This window comes from Varanus komodoensis, unplaced genomic scaffold (genome assembly GCF_004798865.1).
Source record: "Varanus komodoensis strain SLA01 unplaced genomic scaffold, ASM479886v1 scaffold75, whole genome shotgun sequence".
NCBI lineage: Eukaryota > Metazoa > Chordata > Lepidosauria > Squamata > Varanidae > Varanus > Varanus komodoensis.
The window spans coordinates 904,712-923,552 of NW_025336416.1; the positions used below are offsets into that span (position 1 = coordinate 904,712).

At 45.4% G+C, this 18,841-nt stretch overlaps 2 protein-coding genes across 2 annotated transcripts in view; both read left to right on the top strand.

Annotated features, from left to right (window-relative positions):
• Positions 1-18,841, top strand: part of LOC123035014 — a 74,365-nt gene that overhangs the window by 17,643 nt on the left and 37,881 nt on the right. The window lies entirely within an intron of this gene.
• CATSPER2 (cation channel sperm associated 2) lies at positions 14,735-16,213 on the top strand. The gene has a single exon (XM_044452844.1). It carries the CDS (start codon positions 14,735-14,737, stop codon positions 16,211-16,213), a length of 1,479 nt encoding a protein of 492 aa, XP_044308779.1.

Genomic DNA, 18,841 nt, shown 5'->3' on the forward strand with positions numbered 1-18,841 from the left:
AGGCTGAATGAGAAGTAGGATTTTCCATTCCTACTGGGACAGAAACTTCTCCCACTCCCTCTCGCTCTCCTGTCTGCCTGTGTGTGTTATAAGAAGGGTTTGGGCAAGAGAGGCAAGGTGACTCAACCATTTATTTAAGAACATTTCTACCCTTCCTTTTAGCTCACAAAGGGACTTTGAGATTCAATACAAAATAATGACATGAAAGCTAAACACAATTATTTAATTGCATGCATTAAAATAATTATGGATCACCTTCATGCCCCCAAATGGCATCTAAGATGGTACACAAACTTAGAAACAGAACAATCAAAAATCAGACCTAGCCGTCTCAAACAGTGGAATAAAACTAGTGCCAACCCAAATGTTGTTGTTAGTTGCGAAGTCCCGTCCGACCCATCGCGACCCCATGGACAACATTCCTCCTGGCCTTCCTGTCCTCCACCATCCCCCGGAGTCCACATAAGCTCACCCCAACTGCTTCAGTGACTCCATTTAACAACCTCATCCTCTGCCGCCCCCTTCTCCTTTTCCCGTCAATTGTTCCCAGCATTAGGCTCTTCTCCAGGGAGTCCTTCCTTCTCATTAGGTGGCCAAAGTATTTGAGTTTTATCTTCACTATCTGGCCATCTAAAGAGCAATCAGGGTTGATCTCCTCTAGGACTGACCAGTTTGATCGCCTTGTGGTCCAAGGGACTTGCAGGAGTCTCCTCCAGCACCACAATTCAAAGGCCTCGATTCTTCGGTGCTCAGCCTTCCTTATGGTCCAACTTTCACAGTCATACAATGCAACTGGGAAAACCACAGCCTTGACTATACACACTTTTGTTGGCAGGGTGATGTCTCTGCTTTTTAGTATGCTGTCTAGATTTGCCATAGCTTTCCTCCCAAGGAGCAAGTGTCTTTTCATTTCTTGGCTGCAGCCCCCATCTGCAGTGATCTTGGAGCCCAGGAAAATAAAATCTGTCACTACCTCCATTTCTTCCCCTTCTATTTGCCAGGAAGTGAGAGGGCCAGATGCCATGATCTCAGTTTTCTTAATATTGAGTTTCAAGCGATCTTTTGCACTCTCCTCCTTTACCCACATCAAGAGGGTCTTCAGTTTCTCTTCACTTTCTGCCATTAGAGTGGTATCATCTGCATATCTGAGGTTGCTGATATTTCTCCCAGCAATCTTAATTCCAACTGGTGATTCATCCAGCCCCTCCTTTCACATGATGTGCTCTGCATATAAGTTAAATAGGCAGAGCGACAGTATACAGCCTTGCCGAACTCCTTTCTCAATTTTGAACCAACCAGTGATTCCGTCTCCAGTTCTCACTGTTGCTTGAGAAATAGGTTTCTCAAGAGACAAATAAGATGGTCTGGTACTCCTATCTCTTTAAGAACTTGCCACAATTTGTTGTGATCCACACAATCAAAGGCTTTAGCATAGTCAATGAAGCAGAAGTAGATGTTTTTCTGGAACTCCCTAGCTTTCTCCATGATCCAGCGTATGTTGGCAACTTGAACTCTAGTTCCTCTGCCTCTTCAAAATTCTGCCTGTACTTCTGGTAGTTCTCGGTCCACATACTGCTGGAGCCTAGCTTGTAGGATTTTGAGCATCACTTTGCTAGCATGTGAAATGAGTGCAATGGTGCGGTAGTTTGAACATTCTTTGGCATTGCCCTTCTTTGGGATGGGAATGTAAACTGACCTTTCCCAATCCTGTGGCCACTGCTGAGTTTTCCAAATTTGCTGGCATATTGAGTGTAGCACTTTTACTGCATTGCCTTTTAAGATTTTGAATAGCTCAGCTGGAATACTGTCACCTCAACTAGCTTTGTTGTTGCTCAGACTTCCTAAGGCCCATTTGACTTCACATTCCAGGATGTCTGGCTCAAGGTCAGTGACCACTCCATTGTGGTTATCAGGGACATTAAGCTCTTTTTTGTATAATTCTTCTGCATAATCTTGCCATCTCTTCTTAATCATTTCTGCCTCTGTTAAGTCCCTGCCATTTTGGTCCTTTATAATGCCCATCTTTGCATGAAACATTCCCTTCATATCTCCAATTTTCTTGAAGAGATCTCTGATCCTCCCCATTCTATTGTTTTCTTCTATTTCTTTGCACTGTTCATTTAAGAAGGCATTCTTATCTCTTCTAGCTATTCTCTGGAATTCTGCATTCAATTGAGTGTATCTTGCTCTTTCTTCCTTGCCTTTCACTTCCCTTCTTTCCTTAGCTATTTGTAAAGCTTCTTCAGACGGCCATTTTGCTTTCTTGCATTTCTTTTTCTTTGGGATGATTTTAGTTGCAGCCTCTTGTACAATGTTGCAAACCTCCATCCATAGTTCTTCAGGCACTCTGTGTATCAGATCTAATTCCTTAAATCTATTTGTCACCTCTACTGTATATTCATCAGGGATATGATTTAGGTCATACCTGAGTTGCCTAGTGCTTTTCCCTACTTTCTTCAATTTAAGCCTAAATATTGCAACCAGAAGCTCTTGATCTGAGCCACAGTCAGCTCCTGGTCTAGTTTTTACTGACTGTATAGAGCTTCTCCATCTTTGGATGCAGAGCACATAGTCAATCTGATTTCTGTGTTGACCATTTGGTGATGTCCATGTGTAGAGTCATCTCTTGGGTTGTTGGAAAAGAGTGTTTGCTATGACCATCGTATTCTCTTGACAAAATTCTACCAGCCTGTGCCCTGCTTCATTTTTTACTCCAAGGCCAAACTTGCCTGTTATTCCAGTTATCTTTTGGCTTCCTACTTTAGCATTCCAATCCCCCATGATGATAAGGACATCATTTTTTGGTGTTAATTGTAGAAGGCATTGTAGGCCTTCAAAGAACCGGTCAACTTGGCCTCTTCAGCACCAGTGGTTGGGCCATAGACTTGGACTACTGTGATGTTGAATGGTTTGCCTTGGATTTGAACTGAGATCATTCTGTCATTTTGGAGGTTGTATCCCAGTACTGCTTTTCCTACTCTTTTATTGACTATGAAGGCTACTCCATTTCTTCTGAGGGATTCTTGCCCGCAGTAGTACACCTGATGGTCATCTGAATTAAATTTGCCCACTCCTGTCCATTTTAGTTCATTGATCCCTAAGATGTCGATGTTCAATCTCGTCATCTCTTATTTGACCAGCTTGCCTTGATTCATGGATCTTACATTCCAGGTTCCTATGGAGTATAGCTCTTTGCAGCATCGGACTTTCCTTTCACCACCAGATACAGCTGCAACTGAGTGTCCTGTCGGCTTTGACCCAGTCTCTTCATTCTTTCTGGTGCTACTAGTACTACCCCTCTGCTCTTCCCCAGTAGCATATTGGACACCTTCCAACCTGAGGGGCTCATCTTCCGGCGTCATATTTTTTTGCCTTTTGGTACTGTCCATGGGGTTTTCATGGCAAAGATACTGGAGTGGGTTGCCATTTCCTTCTCCAGTGGATCATGTTTTGTCAGAGCCCTCTGGTGTGACCTGTCCATCTTGGGTGGCCCCGCACGGCATGGCTCAGAGCTTCATTGGGCTACGCAAGCCCCTTCGCCATGACAAGGCAGTGATCCAGGAAGGGGGCCAACCCAATAGAAACTGTTTAAAGCCCATTAAAATGGCAGCAATAGGGGAGTGTGCAGCAAACACAACAAAAGCATGGTGGAAAGAAGAAGCCCTTGCTGGCTACCTAATATTCAAGGGCAGTGCTTTTATTTGTAAAAAAAGTGCTGGAACTCACGTCTTGGGGTCACACTTTTACACTAAAAAAGATTTTCAATTCACGAACTTTTTTTGAAATAAAGAACTTATTTACCTTTTGCATGTAGCCAGTCACTCTACACACACATAAACGTCGCTGCCGGCAGTACGCACTCAGCGCGCAACCACACGACCGATCCCAAGCCGAGCAGCGTCCCAAGCCGAGCAGCTCCCTCACGATCAGCACCGACAATCAGCGCCGACACACAAGCAGCCCTCAGGCACTATGTTAATGATTTTTGCTGCCGATCTACTATGCCCAACAGGTTGATTCACAATCACTTGGAAAAATCCATTAAAAAATGGTGCCGGAACGCTGTTCCGATGCGTTCTATGACAAAAAAAGCCCTGCTCAAGGGAGAGGGAGGTAATATAACTCTTTTTCAGAGGGAATCCTATCATAAGCATGCAGCTAATTCAAAAGGCTTGTTCTGGTCTCCCTAGTATTGCTGAAGTTGGTAGACCATACAGCAGGGCCTCACCGGTGGACCAGAATGGATGAGAAGCTTTCAGCAAGAGGATTGCTTGTGTGAATACCAGCCATAGGGAAACGGAAACCCACAATGGTGGCGAGGTCTTGGCCCAGCAAAGCAGGCAGGCAGAGAAATGTCAGAGTAATGCTAGAAATGGTTTAACATAGCTCTGTGCATTTTGGAACAAGAATTCCTTGCTCAGGTGCTTGAGGGACAGATGCAGAAGTGGTACATGTTAAAAGCTTGCTTGCTGTCTGGGTTTGTAGTAGACCAAAGCAGCAAAGCTCTTATGTTCTTTTCACTTGTAAAAAAGTGCTGCTCACAATTTCTTCTCTAAAACACTGGAATTACATTAATTGCTTCCACTAGGACTAGTACTTAGGTTGCCTTCTCCTTCCTCCCCCCCCCCCCCGCCACTTCTTCTTGCTAGTTACTAAAATTCTTGCATCTGCTTATCCTGCTTCCATATTGAACTGGATCCACTTCCCTCCATAAACTGATGTTTCACAGGTGTTTCTGGGAATCCTCCTTACCAAATCTTTCTGAAATAGGCTGGGTTTCCAGAAACCTCTACTGTAGCCCTCCAATGTTCACACACTACAAGCACTGTGAACTTGTACACCATCAGGGGATGGTTTTCTGGAAGCATTCCAGAATTGAAGTCTTAAGCCCTCAACCATTGGGAGCGCTGGTCCCTCCACTTTTCTTCAGCAAGTGTGGGAAGAAGAGGTGGAAACAAGACAACCTCTTGGTGGGACTGCAGATTTATTGGGTCCCGTAATACCATTGGGCGTTCTCAACAATTGGAAGTATATCTGAATCTAGATTATTTTCAGACATCTGATAGATGTTGCCCAATTGTACATGTATGGTTCTGAACAGACACCAAAATTCTACTATTATCCATTGACTAATGCAAACCAGAAGAATGGATTCAACAAGTCATGTTGATATATGGGGAAAGATTCATTTAAATTTAGCTGAAGAAATGAAGGTGGCAATAGAAGGCAAGATGGGGGTGGTGATGATTATGTGTAGGATCATGGAACTTGTTATCACCTAGCGCAATGCCCAAACTCCACTGTTGCAAGGAAGTCGTCAGTTGGTCTGAGGACATGACACATTTTCCTGATGGCAGATTTCAGTCTGACTCAGGAGGTCTTATCTTAGCCCCCAAACACTTGGTTTAGGCCGGGGCTCTTTTCCTTCCAGAACCAGATTTCAGGTTGGATGTCAGGAAGTACTTCCTGATGGTTAGGACCCCGAGGACATAGCATTTGTTTCCATGGGAGGTGGTGAGGGCCCCAACAGTGAGGACATTCAAGGAAAGACTGGGCAAGCCCATGTTGGGTATTGCATGAGTGGAGCTGCTGGAGCCAGGGGGTCAGACTAGATGACACGGAAGACCCCTTCAGATTCGCTATGTTTCCTTTAGCTCCTCTTCTGTCTTCCCAACTCAGAAAACGCCCCGTAAAAAGCATGCTTGAATGGCCCACTTTAGGATTCTTTTCTTTCTCTTCCCAGAATAACTGACTGATTGATTTATAGCAAGAAGCAAACCTGTTTAAGAACAATCAAGTGACAAGTTTGGTGAGAGAGGAGAAACGGACAGTGCCGGAGGGCTAGCAAGTTGAATGTTCCTAGCCCTGTCATTCCATGTTACAAAGTCCTGCTAGATTCAATAAACCCAGGGAGCGCTTTGCAACATATTCCTTTGCAGCGATGGATCAGTGTTGCATCCCAGAAATTTGGCAGATAAGCAAGAGGCATCCAATGCGCGTGTTTGCGGCAGCAGTGCCAGAGGATGGGAGGGAGGACAATCTGGAAGAAAGGACAAAGTATAAACAAAGAGTGATCCAAAAACTAAGTGTAAATGTAGGTTTTGCCAGCACCGAATGTCACTCCCCTCCTTTCCCATCAAGGAGAAATCAAGAGCTCAGAAAGAAGAGCAGCCGTTGGAAATATTCTTGGCTGCCTTTGCTTGTTGGTTAGTAATTGGAATCTATTTATAGCACACTGCGGAGTGGTTACAATTTGCAGGGGGGATAGTAGGGGGGCTTTACTGAATGTCCATTTGTATGGGCCTTCTTGGCATAGATGGAAAACCATGCAAAAGTAAAGACGAGATGTCATGATTTAGGCAGAAATTGGCATCTTTTGCTAGCGGACAAAATGTCTTCAAAACTCCCTTCCCCTTGAGAACTAACACATGGCAGAGAAAGGTTTTATCCAAGCCTTTTCAGTGGTGTGCCGCTTTATGACAAGGAAGGTTTGACTATTCAATCCTATGACACTCCCACTTTAAGTGAAAAACAAACAAAACAACCTGGGACCCAGAAGACTTTATGCTATGACCTGTTTCCCCATAGCAATTACAGGAAGCATTGACAAACTGGTTCTCTTCCGATTTTTGGACTAGAACTTCCACAAGGACAATGATTTGTGGCATATGGACAAGGATTATGGGATTTTCAGTCTAAGCTACCTTGCAGGACTGTTGTGTAGGAGCGATGAAAAATAGAGACCCATCTCAAAGGGCAATTGGATTGCAAGTAGATATGCATCATTTCTGCTTCTCATGTATCAAAGCTCAACAAATGGGAATTTTTGACGTCCAAAACAGACTGGAAAGGGTCTTTGTTGTGCTTATTCTCTCCCAATGAGTTAAGTTGAGGTTGCTCACATTTAGGGATTCAGAGGTTTTCAGATTCCTCACTGAGAAATGCCTCTTGACAACCATGGATAAGTCTTCTGAGTAATGCAGGAAATCTCCAAAGACCTACTGTAGGGATGTGAAGGAAGGGGATACTTGGTGCCCTTGGGATGCTGCACAATTTCTCCGACAGCACAGAATGGAGAAAGAAGCAATTTAGCAGCCTGGATCTTTGGAGTGACAGACTGGCATCTGCTGCAACAGAAAGATGGGCAGCACAGGACAAGCTGTGGAGGATTGGAGCAAAGGGACCATCCAGTCCAGCGTCCTGTTCACACAGTGGCCAGCCTGTTGCCCATGGGAAACCCACCAGCATGACATGAGAGAAGCAGCACCCTCCTGCCCATGTTCCCCGGCAGCTGGTCTACACAGGCATACGACTTCTGACACTGGGGGTAGCATGTGAAACTCAGGACTAGTAGCCTTTTCCCTGAATAAGTCAAACCGCTTTTTGAAGCCGTCCAAACTGATGGCCATCACTACATCTTCTGGAAGTGAACTTAATAGTGTAACCATGCACTGTGTGGAGAACTAGCTTCTTTTATTTTCCTGGGCTCCAAGATCACCGCAGACGGGGACTGCAGCCAAGAAATTAAAAGACGCTTGCTCCTGGGGAGGAACGCTATGGCAAATCTAGACAGCATACTAAAAAGCAGAGACATCACCCTGCCAACAAAAGTGCGTATAGTCAAGGCTATGGTTTTCCCAGTTGCGATGTATGGCTGTGAAAGTTGGACCATAAGGAAGGCTGAGTGCCAAAGGATTGAGGCCTTTGAATTGTGGTGCTGGAGCAGACTCCTGCGATTCCCTTGGACCGCAAGGCGATCAAACCAGTCAGTCCTAGAGGAGATCAACCCTGACTGCTCTTTGGAAGGCCAGATAGTGAAGATGAAATTCAAATACTTTGGCCACCTAATGAGAAGGAAGGACTCCCTGGAGAAGAGCCTAATGCTGGGAACAATTGACGGCAAAAGGAGAAGGGGGCGGCAGAGGATGAGGTTGTTAAATGGAGTCACTGAAGCAGTTGGGGTGAGCTTATGTGGACTCCGGGGGATGGTGGAGGACAGGAAGGCCAGGAGGAATGTTGTCCATGGGGTCGCGATGGGTCGGACGGGACTTCGCAACTAACAACAACAACAACCTTCTTTTGTTTGCCCTGAATTTTCCACCCATTGATTTGATGGGATGATCCTAGATTTAGTATTATGAGAAAGGAAGAAGAAAATGCTTCTCCATCTACCTTCTCCATACTATGCATAACATTGTCCACCTTTACCCTGTCTTCCTTCCTTCTCCTTTCACTTAAGTTAACCAGTCCCACATCTTCTAATATTTCTGCATAGGGGAGTCACCATCCAAGACAACCCCAAGATTTTTTTCCTGCTCGGCTAGCTCAGCTATATGTGAATTTGGGATAATTTTCCCCTGTACGTATCACTTTCTACTTGCTTACATTGAACTGCATTTGTCATTTGGATGCCAGTTCTCCCAATCTGGAAAGGTAATTTTGGGGCTTCTTACACTCCCTGTTGCGTTTAAGTCACCTAAATCATTTGGTGTCATTATGGCCCATCATCATCATCATCATCATCATATCATCATCTTGGATGTAAACTGATATACAAATGCCTATATTTAGTCTTGTTGTATGTATACATTCATACACCAGGTCACTGGAACATGCTTGTTATGAGTCTCCCTGTTGCAGTAACTAGGGATAGGGGAGGCATGATTGATTTAGCTCACACTTTTGAACCATTATGCAAACTTCTGCAACATTTGCACTTCTTCCAATTTTGCAGTGGAATTTTGTATATAATGGAAAAGATCGTTAAAATGCATTATGCTAAGAAAGTTGTTTGCAAAACATGTTCATGTTAGGCACAAACACATACAAAAACTCATGTATTTAAAAAAACTGGGCACAAAAATGCTTATGAATTTTCATGCAGATTTAACACCCTGCCCCTCATATTTGGGATGGGCTGGAGAAATGCTTCACATTTGCACTTCATTTGGGAAATTGAGTAACTGAGAGAGACTGACAAAGACAGATTTGTCTTTCTCTAAAAATAGCATTGGGGAAAGAGTTATAGCCTTTTAACTTGGGTAGTATCAATAAAAGTAGAATCCAATGCATGTTTAGGCAGAGAAAAGTCCTGCAAATCTCAAATCAACTATGGGGGCTAGGAAATGTTGGGAGTTGTATGACTTTTCTCTGCCTAAACATGTGTAGGAGAAAATGAGCCTCCTCTACTAGGTCGTCATGGCTCACTCAGTGTCTTCACCCAGATAGAATTCCTTCCTCAGTTCTTTGAGTTTCTCTATTGTCAGTGTCCAGTACTGAAGACCAGACAGTGTTTCCTCATTCTGTTGGTGAGGTGTGTATACCACTACTTTGGCCACCTAATGAGAAGGAAGGACTCCCTGGAGAAGGCCCTGATGCTGGGAACAATTGAAGGCAAAAGGAGAAGGGGACAGCAGAGGTTGAGGTGGCTGAATGGGGTAACTGGAGAGGTGGGTGTGGGCTTGGGTGGACTCTGGGGGATGGTGGAGGACAGGAGGAGCTGGAGGAATGTTGCCCATGGGGTCACGAGGAGTCGGACATGACTTTGTGACTGAGCAAGACAAGTACGACCCCTGAGCATGTCCATTATATTTGTAAGGGAGTAACCAAACCAAAAATATGGAACCATGCTGAGGGTGCAAAGAATTCCAGAGCACCACCTCTTCTCCTGCCAAGATAATGCTAGGTGACAAGATGCTGAGCCACATTTGGCAGGTGAGTAACAGGAGGACTGTTTGGAACTTCACTGCCAGCAGCTTGTCATAAGAAAGTGATGGAGGAGAGAGGCCAGCCAAATGAGTCAGTGGAATTATAGGAGCACTACGTTCGAGAAGCTCAACTCGTCAGTCTGTTGGACCTTGTGACAAGAAGCAGGAGCCTGCAGATCACATGTTTTCACTTGTCAGAAACAGTTAGCTCCTTCATTTGCAGCAGTAGCCTTTGGGTTGTGTTTCTCCTGAGCCACGCATATCATCTCTTGGAGGGCTTTGTTGAGTAACTGTCGCTTTTCCCTTTTCCACAAAGAAAAGATTAAAAACAAGCACTGCAAAAGTATTCTTCCTCACGGAGAGGAATGCCATTTTAACCTCTAGCTTGCCTGATTCCTAAGTTACCTTCCAAGCAAATAAAAATCCCCATGGCTAAAGACCAAGGTGACCCAGTGCAAAGCTTTGTCTCTTCGCTTTAGCCCACTTTGGAAGGTGGGCTTTGGAACCATCTTGCTGCTGAATAAGTCACCTTCATGAGAGCCAGCACAAAAAGCAAGGGAGAAGCAAGAATGGCGACTACACATGGTTGTCATCTCCTTTTTGGTCCTCATGGGTAGAGAAAGTCCACCCGTGGCTGTTATCTACATTGAGGCTCCACGTTCAGAAGCAGCAGTTCCTGAACACCAGAGGAACATAAGAATAGGCAGAATAGGGTTGTGTGGATCTGTCGCTTTTGCTTTCTTCACCATTGGCATGTTTATAATCTCAAATTCTTTCCATTCTGTTTAGGAAGATATTTATGAATGCAGGAAGTTCTTCACCAAAGACTGAACCAAACAAAATCCCTCATACTCTTTCTCATCATCATGGAACAGCTGAGACAGGTAATCTGAGATTTTTGAGTGTGGTGTCCCCAACACGGAGACAAGCTCTATCTTTCCTTTCCATCTCAAGAAGGTTGTTGTGATCCTGAGTCCATACTGGAGGTTGGCAATGGACTGGAAGAAGACTAAAAAAATGGAAGATTATTCCAGATAAGAAGCATGTACTCCTTCAGGCCTGCAGGAAAAACTGAGGAGTTCAATCTCGCTTGTAGAGGAAAACACTTCACTTCAAAACTCAGATCTGAAATTTGGGAGGTATTCCTGAAACAGGTCTTGTGCCTGGATGTAAATTCAAGGCTGAGACATTTGTCTCAGTCCTAATTTTAGTTTGTGTGTAGCCAGTGAATCTCATAAATGCTTTCCTGATGGCTGCAAGAAGAACACAGTAAAAAGAAATAACCAAACTTTGCTCATTCAGTAAGTTTCCTGTTCTTTATTTTCCAAAAAGAAAACCAAGAATATCCCAGAAGTGCTACTTTTAGGTGAAGGGTAAGGGAAGCCATCCTCCATTTTGACACTAGCAAGAAGAACATGAAAATAGCAGGGTTGGCAAGGTGTTCATTTCCCCCTTTCGTTGCAAAGGCCGAGAGGATCCCCGTAGCTTGGGGAGAAAGCAAGCACATAAAATCCCCCAGCAACCCGGTGATTTAATAATGCATCTGGCAGAAGGAGACAGATTTGGCATGGTCCCACGGGAATGGATTTTCTTCTTTTTGCCGTGCCTCAGTTCTGTATTTGTTTTCCAAATTCTGCGTGTGTGGCGGAGGTAAATCCTTAAAGACAGCTGGCAAAGAGAAATGGCAGATTCAGACAATCAAAGACTCTTGTAACGTCACTTAATTAACTAATGGCCTGCATAGAGATGTAATGGGATTCAAGAAGAGAAAGCTTTTACTGCAAAGCTCGAAGCCAGCAGTATCTGAAATAGATGCCTGACGGGGCTTTCTTTACTCCCTCCCTGAGTTTCACAACGCAAGATAGTAACAGGGAAAATGGTTTGTATGCAAAGAGATTGCTCCCTCTAGTGTTTCCGAGCTGTAATGACACCTAATTTCATCCTAAATCAGACTTTCCCAGTCTTGGGTACCCAGTTATTGGTGGATTCCCACTCCCATCACCCTACCCAGCCTGGCCAGTTGTCAGGCGTAATGGGAGTTGTAGTACAATGATATCTGCAGACCCAGGTTTGGAAAAAGCTGCACTAGATTCTTGTAAAAAGGGATCTAGGGGATTTTTTCTTGGTCATTTAATAACTGAACCACAATTTCCCTCCCTGAATTAGAACTGGAAACATAGCATTCTTTTCTCTTTTTTCTTTTCTGGAATATGTAAGCGTGAGAATTGCTTCTCTTCAGTAGCTGTCTCCCTTCTTTTTATTTTTTATTTTATTTGTTCGTTTATTGCTGTGTGAGCCTCCCTCCTTCCTGACTGGTAAGGGGAAAGCAAAACTCAGAGGAACAGGGAGTCTTATGACTGAGTGGGGACTTGAACCCAGATATCCCAGGTCCCCAGCACAGTGCTTGAACTAATCCACCACACTGGCTCTCTGTAGCTGCTGTAGCAGCTATGCATTTATGTGTGAGGAGCGTTACTTGTCTGATTGCTTCCCCAGTACCATGGTTTGCCTTCACCTGCTGCTTTTTTAATGTGCTAAAACTCCCCACACCTTCCAATATCCTCTCAAACAAACTCAGTAAATAAAATAAATACATATGGCAGCATTTAGAGATAAGTCTTTAGGGATGCGCACATCAGCAAATCGTGAGCCGATGTTGCTGACATTCTCTGAATTCCATTGCAAAGCTTGTTCCAACTCATTTATGTATCAGATTGTGTTATTACTGTTACTGATTGCATGACAACCTGTGTGAATTTTCATGCATTCCCCCCCCCCCCAAAGGTATGCATCAGTGGTGCACATCTTTGGCATGCATGCCTTCTGCTCCCATGGATCAAAGATTAAAAGTGCATTTTTAAAGACCACTTTTTATCTGCATCTTTCACATCTCGGCATGCTGTAGAACACATTTTTTCAACCCATGACTCACACCGCACGCTCAGAAATATATGGATTTCAGCTGCAGATTGCATCTGAGCCTGTGTTTGGTTCAGAGAGCGTGAGATGGGTCAATCCTGATAAAAAAGATGAATCGAAGTGGAATCCTCATCCCTACCAGTTCTTCTCCTGCAAGCTGGCATATGGGAGTCCAAGACATGTCCAAAGGAGCATGTTTTCCCACTTACGTTACTGGTGTGGGGTAGAGAATGATGGCTGCAGTGGGACAACCAGGCAAGAAGACGTGGCTTGTCCCACCGTAGGTCTCCATGCCCCCTCTGCATGGAGGAGGAGGGTGGCCTATGCCTTTTGGCGGGGTCTACCTTGGGGATGTGTGCGGAATCCAGCTCGGCGGTGGGAATCTATTAGATTCCCCGGGATGAGCTCCCCAGAGGCCAGTTGGCTTTGCCACGGCCCTGGGTCCAAGTCCTTGGGGAGTGTCTCAGGACTCGCACGGCACGCGCCAGGAATCAAGCCCTGCCGCGGAGGCCCTGACACAGCTAACCTCTCGTGCGAAACACCATCTGTTTGGAGGCTTCGCTCCCTGTCTGGGGCATTCCGACTCCGAGGGGCGGAAGTGGGTGGCAACAAGGGGAGGGGGGCTTTCTCAGGGGTGGCCCCCATCCGCCTGGCTGGCCCTGAATCTGCCATCTTATAGGTGCCAGGTTACAACAGCCCTCTTCGCTGAGGCTTTTAAAGACTTACTTGGCCACCCAGGGGCCTCGGGGAGCTGAGCAGGAATTTTGCAGGGTCACTGTCTTGGCATTCCTTGTTTTGTCTGTTTTTATCATCTGATTTTTGTCTGTTCAAAATCTGATTTTTTCTGATATGTTTGTCATTCATTTTTATGGATTGTGTAAACCATCCAGAGCATTTACTGTGGGGTGGTATAGACATGAATAACATCAGCAGCAGCAGCAGCAGCAGCAGCAACAGCAACAACAATAATACAAAATTAGCCTGAGGAGATAAGGGAAGTGGAGATGGCTGGAAATTTCCGTTCAGTGTGGGTCTGACTTTAGCAAAATGGATTAAGTTCCTGCTCCTTGAGACAAAAATACCCCCTGCCCCCGTGTTTGTGTGCGTGTGTGCGCGCGCGTGTGTTTTAAATGGATATGGAGAAATCAAACCTGGCAGATTCGTCCATCCAGTCCAGGTCTCTGAGTGCTTTGCTGTTAGACTGATTTTAAATACCTGTGCATTCAAACATGTCAGTGCTTTATTCGGATCGTCATCTCTTTTCTCCAATAGGTTTTCACCTTCAACAGGTGTATGGCAGGCAGGTACATCGTGACCTTCCCCATGTAGGGAACAGCTGGAACTACTTCATTTGGCCAGTGCAGATGAATGGTGAATTCATCACTGGAATTTGGCCAGGGTAGATTTATTCCAGTGCAGATAATTTAGCAAAACCACAACCAAGTTTTTCATCTGCAAGAGAGACAGTACTTGAGACTAGAGTCCTGGGGAAAAGTATAGCTGATAGATCTAGATCCCTCTGAAGGGAGCAGGGCTGAGGACACTTGTCTTTGTGTCCTGCCGGCTTCATTGCATCTATGGCTATCCTCCAGGAGGGACTGAAGTGGTAAAGAGGTGTCTCTGCCCACCTTTAAGGTGAACAGGCACGGAAAAACACAGATCATTCAATAGTCCGGTCCAGTGTTGGGCTACTGTGGAACAGTGCCAGCAATGTCAAGAGCAGAAAGAATGTCTTCCCGGTCCCACCACAAGTATGAGGGAGCCCTGCAGGGTTAGATGGAGTAGTCCAGCTGCTAACATCGCAGAGGCTGGCAAATTAAATAGGATTGCAGCCGATCAATTAAGTATTGATTGCTTCCACATATCCTGCCTTGTGTCCTCATGGAGAGCTGTGGGGAGAAAATGCTTTGTAACTGGATTCTCTGGATTGCGCCAACTAAGAATGTGTGTTCTTCTCTCTGTTGATGGAACCACATCCCTTTTGCTAGCGGAATGTTGGGACACTCAAGTGTTCACCACTGTGAAGTCATTTCTGGACTTTATCATGCAGTGAGGAGAACCTTCCTGTCTTCTCTGTGTATACTGTGTATATATTGTGAGCAGGCATCATGGCAGCCTCCCCATCCCCAGGAGATAGTCCCTTAAATAAAGGGAACGTACCCTTTGAGGTGCATCCACGAGCTGATGCCATTCGTTCCAAGTTGATCTATATCTTCTACCTGATTGACCACCTGCGGGGACTGAGCCATGCCGTCCCAAGGCACAACATACAGGATTTCCTGGACAAGAAGAAACTTAGGAAGCTGATGCTCACAGACCACCACCAGCTGGTCCGCTTCAATATTGCCCCCTCTCGGAAAGTGATGGTCTCCCAAGAGAAACGCTGGCGCAACCGTATCGAGGTGCGTTGCAGCCACTGGCCCCCCCTGACCATGTGGGCATCTTCCATCCTGAACAGCAATTTTTTCAAAGGTTTCATCATCTTCCTCATCTTCCTGAACATGCTGGTCCTCATGATCTCAACAGAGATAGTAGAAATGACGGGTCAAACGATGGTGAACATGAAAATAGCAGTGGAGGTGGTCATCTGGGTCATTGTCTTCATCTTTATGGCTGAGATTGGGCTACATTGGATCGTTAGCTTTTGGCGCTACTGGAATAACCCCTGGAACATCTTTGACTTCACCGTCACCCTCGTTTCCTTTATCCCAGAACTGATCTATCTCTCAGACAAGAGCCACAGCGTGGCCGCTGTCCGACTGCTCCAGGTTTGCCGTGTGTTGCGCTGCTTAAAGCTCTTCTCCAGAGTCCGGCAAGTCCGGGTTCTCATCATGGCCATCGCCAAAGCCCTGAAGGCCATGGCCTTCATCCTTGTGCTCCTCCTCTTCTTCCTCTACGTCTTTGCTGTCTCTGGCATTTTCTTCTTTGAGAGTTACAGCCGCTCCGATCGGGATGACCTGACGTTCAACATGTACTTCACGGACATGCCAAATTCTTTGGTGACTGTCTTCATACTCTTCACCATGGACCATTGGTATGCTCTGCTGCAGGACACCTGGAAGGTCCCAGAGATCAACAAGGTCATCAGTGGCTTGTTTGTATGTTTGTGGCTTCTCATTGGGGCCTTCATTTTCAGGAACCTCTTTGTCGCCATCATGGTCACTAATTTCCAGAACATTCGGAGTGACCTAAGTGAGGAAGTGCATCAGATTGAGACGCAGAAACAAGCAGACAAATTTAAGATGGAGCTGCTGGAAAGGAGATACAGCACAGCCCAGGCTCATTTTGATCGGTTGAGCACTGCACCAGAAAGACAGAGCACAGAGACAACCTCCGTTGTTCCATTCACAGAGTATCCGGAGTACAGCTCCCATGAATTCCACACTGGGATCTTGGACTGGGAGACCTACATCTACAAGAATCTACCAGGCCTGTATGAGGCTGATGAGGATGAGCAGGTTGTTTGGCCTCGCGATTCCCTCTTTCGCTACTTTGAGCTCCTGGAGAAGCTGCAGTACAACCTGGATGAGCGCAAGCAACTCCAGCAGTATGCCGTGTTGGCTCTGTCAAACTTGGAGGATAAGTAGAGTGGATACTTGGAGACCTCAGGAGAGAAGCCAGCATGGCCAACTTTGGACAATTGACCCTTTTACCTTTCACTTGGGGTTCTCTCATCATCATTCTTCCCCAACCCTCCTCAGTCGAACATGGATCCCAAATTTGGCCCAACGCTGATATCAAATGAGAGTTATTAAAACACAACCAAGCCCCCAATTGAGTATATCAATTGAAGAGTGCAAAAGTCCACAGAGAACAAATAAGATCGCAGATAAGATGCTGTCTAGTTTGCTATAGGTGAAATTTTAATGGAATAGCCAGCAGCACTGTTGGCCTGGGAGCCAAGTATGGACCACCCAGGATTTCCATTTGTCCTACCATACTGAGCTTCCTTGTTTTCATCCATCCTTCCATTTCATGCGTGTATATTTTGTATACACCCTGCGTGCTCATGAAAATGTCCTGTGTGCATTTTTCCCCATGTGTTTGGAACTATTACCTTTAATGTTTAACAGGGCTGACTCCATCAGGAATTGACCGCAAGTTGTGCACACCTCCATGGTCAAAAGAAATGCCAGACATCTTATTGCAGGACTTCGTGGCTCCATGAGAAGTATTACATTATTTTCTTGCTCCTGAATATGTGGTTCATCATTGGGTTATCCTGAATCTTAGTGTTACTGGGGGCTCGGGACAATCTTCTATGCATGTTCACCAAATATATATCATCTTTTTCTCATTTCCCCCCTTAGCTGTTTTTGATTTTGTCCATCCATTTCATCCCATCTGGAAACTCTGGAGTAAACGTGTAACCAATGCAGTGCTTGGATTTTGAGATAGTGCTAGTAGATTGCAGCATTTTTCCCAAATCCTATGTATAAGACAGTGAACTTCCTTTTCCGACTCAGCTTGTCTTTCATACCTTTGCAGTGGTGGAGTTTGACCCCAATAATTCATTCTTAATGCAGTGTGTGCTGCCCTTAAGAACTTGCTCTTTGGCTGCAGGAGAGACCAAGTGTAACAGCCCAGCTCTTTATGGAGCTGGGTGCATTGAATACACTGCTCTTTATCTCGGTCGGCTTCGGTGTACAATTCACCATCCTGGCTTTGATCTTCAAAGTTTTGAACAACTTCAGTTGTACCACGTCATGTTCTCTTCCCATTCCCACCCCTTATATTGTTTCAATGTTACATTGAGCTTTGCCAGGGAGCTGTGCGGCTAACAGGATGGGATAGACATCAAATAATGAATGAATGAATGAATGAATGAATGAATGAATGAATGAATGAATGAATGAAAATTGGTAGTGCTCCTGATCACCAGAAGATTAAAAAGGCCTTGCTTGACTACCATAGTGCAGCTCCATCATCTTAGAACCTGGGCTTGGAGGTCTTATGTGAGGACTCTTTTTTGGTAGTCCTGTGTATTATTTCCGTTGTGATGTAGAACCCACGTTTTTCTATCCCCCATGTCTCATTGTCACTCCATGGTTGACAACTCCTTCATTCCTGATATGCTAGGATGACCACAAACCTATTTGCCTGCCTGAAAATTTTTAAGTCCTCTGAGGATGTGCAGTTTTGCATCATCAGAGATCAGAAAAGCCCTGCGGGACAAGACTGGAGGTCCGTCCAGTCCAGCACTCAGTACACACAGTGGCAAACCAGCTGCCCACAGGGTCCCTCCAGCAGGAGGGGTGCAGGACCTCCCCCTGCCCAGCTCCTCAGCAACCGGTGCATGCAGGCAGGCCACCTCTGGGGAAGGATGGAGCACTTAGGCAAAACAGGTACAATTCCTATGTGCCAAAGCATCAAAATTCCATAGCACCAGAAGGCACAATTCCTATGCATGTGTAGATAGAAATATGCCTAGCTCCCAGCGTGCTCCAGACAGCCTGGATATTCTAGGCTTTAAAACAAAATCTGTCCAAGCAGATTGCCCCTTTAAACTCAGAGAGCACGACAGAAATAGAACAGCGCTTGCTTCTGATGCCTTCATCACTGGCTGCTCGCAGAGTGTTTTCTTCATATCCCATCCCACCCCACCCCAGCCTGCCTGGCTCTGTAACTTGTCCTCATTTCCTGCCCTAATTTAATCACTGCTCTGGTGCAGAATTCAGTCCTTTTCTACCTGTTGGCTCTAATGCACTAGCAGGGTGTGAAAGCAAAAGCTTTGCTCGCCTGCCGCATCGCCTGTGTCCAAAGAGGGCTGAACTCAGTGTCGATGACATACTTCTGTTGTCTTTCCTCTTGAAAGAGGAAAGATTCTTGTGATTGTAGCCCTCTTGGGTGAATGATCTGGGTCTGACTCTTGCTAAGAGGAGCAACAATCCAGTCTTGACCTTATTATTTCTCTGCCCACAGCTTTCAATTAATATAATACCACCGGTGGCCAGTTCTTTCACAGCAGCAGAATGCATGATCCAACATCATCCAAGCTGATGTTTGTCTCTGGTACTGTGTCTGCCACTCACTTTTCAATCCCTAGAGATCTGATGCCGCTGGCTCCGAGAAAAGAACAAACACCGTGATTATTTAGCGCAGGCCTGCTAATAGCAGCCCATTGATACCCGTGTTTTCATTTTATCCGGTAAACCTCTTGTGGGAGAAGTGTCCATGTACTGCATCTCCAAGCACTTTGCAGATAACAACTGAAT

Coding starts and splice junctions, on each gene's coding strand:
- CATSPER2 (XM_044452844.1), top strand. CDS start 14,735: ATGGCAGCCTCCCCATCCCCAGGAGATAGTCCCTTAAATAAAGGGAAC.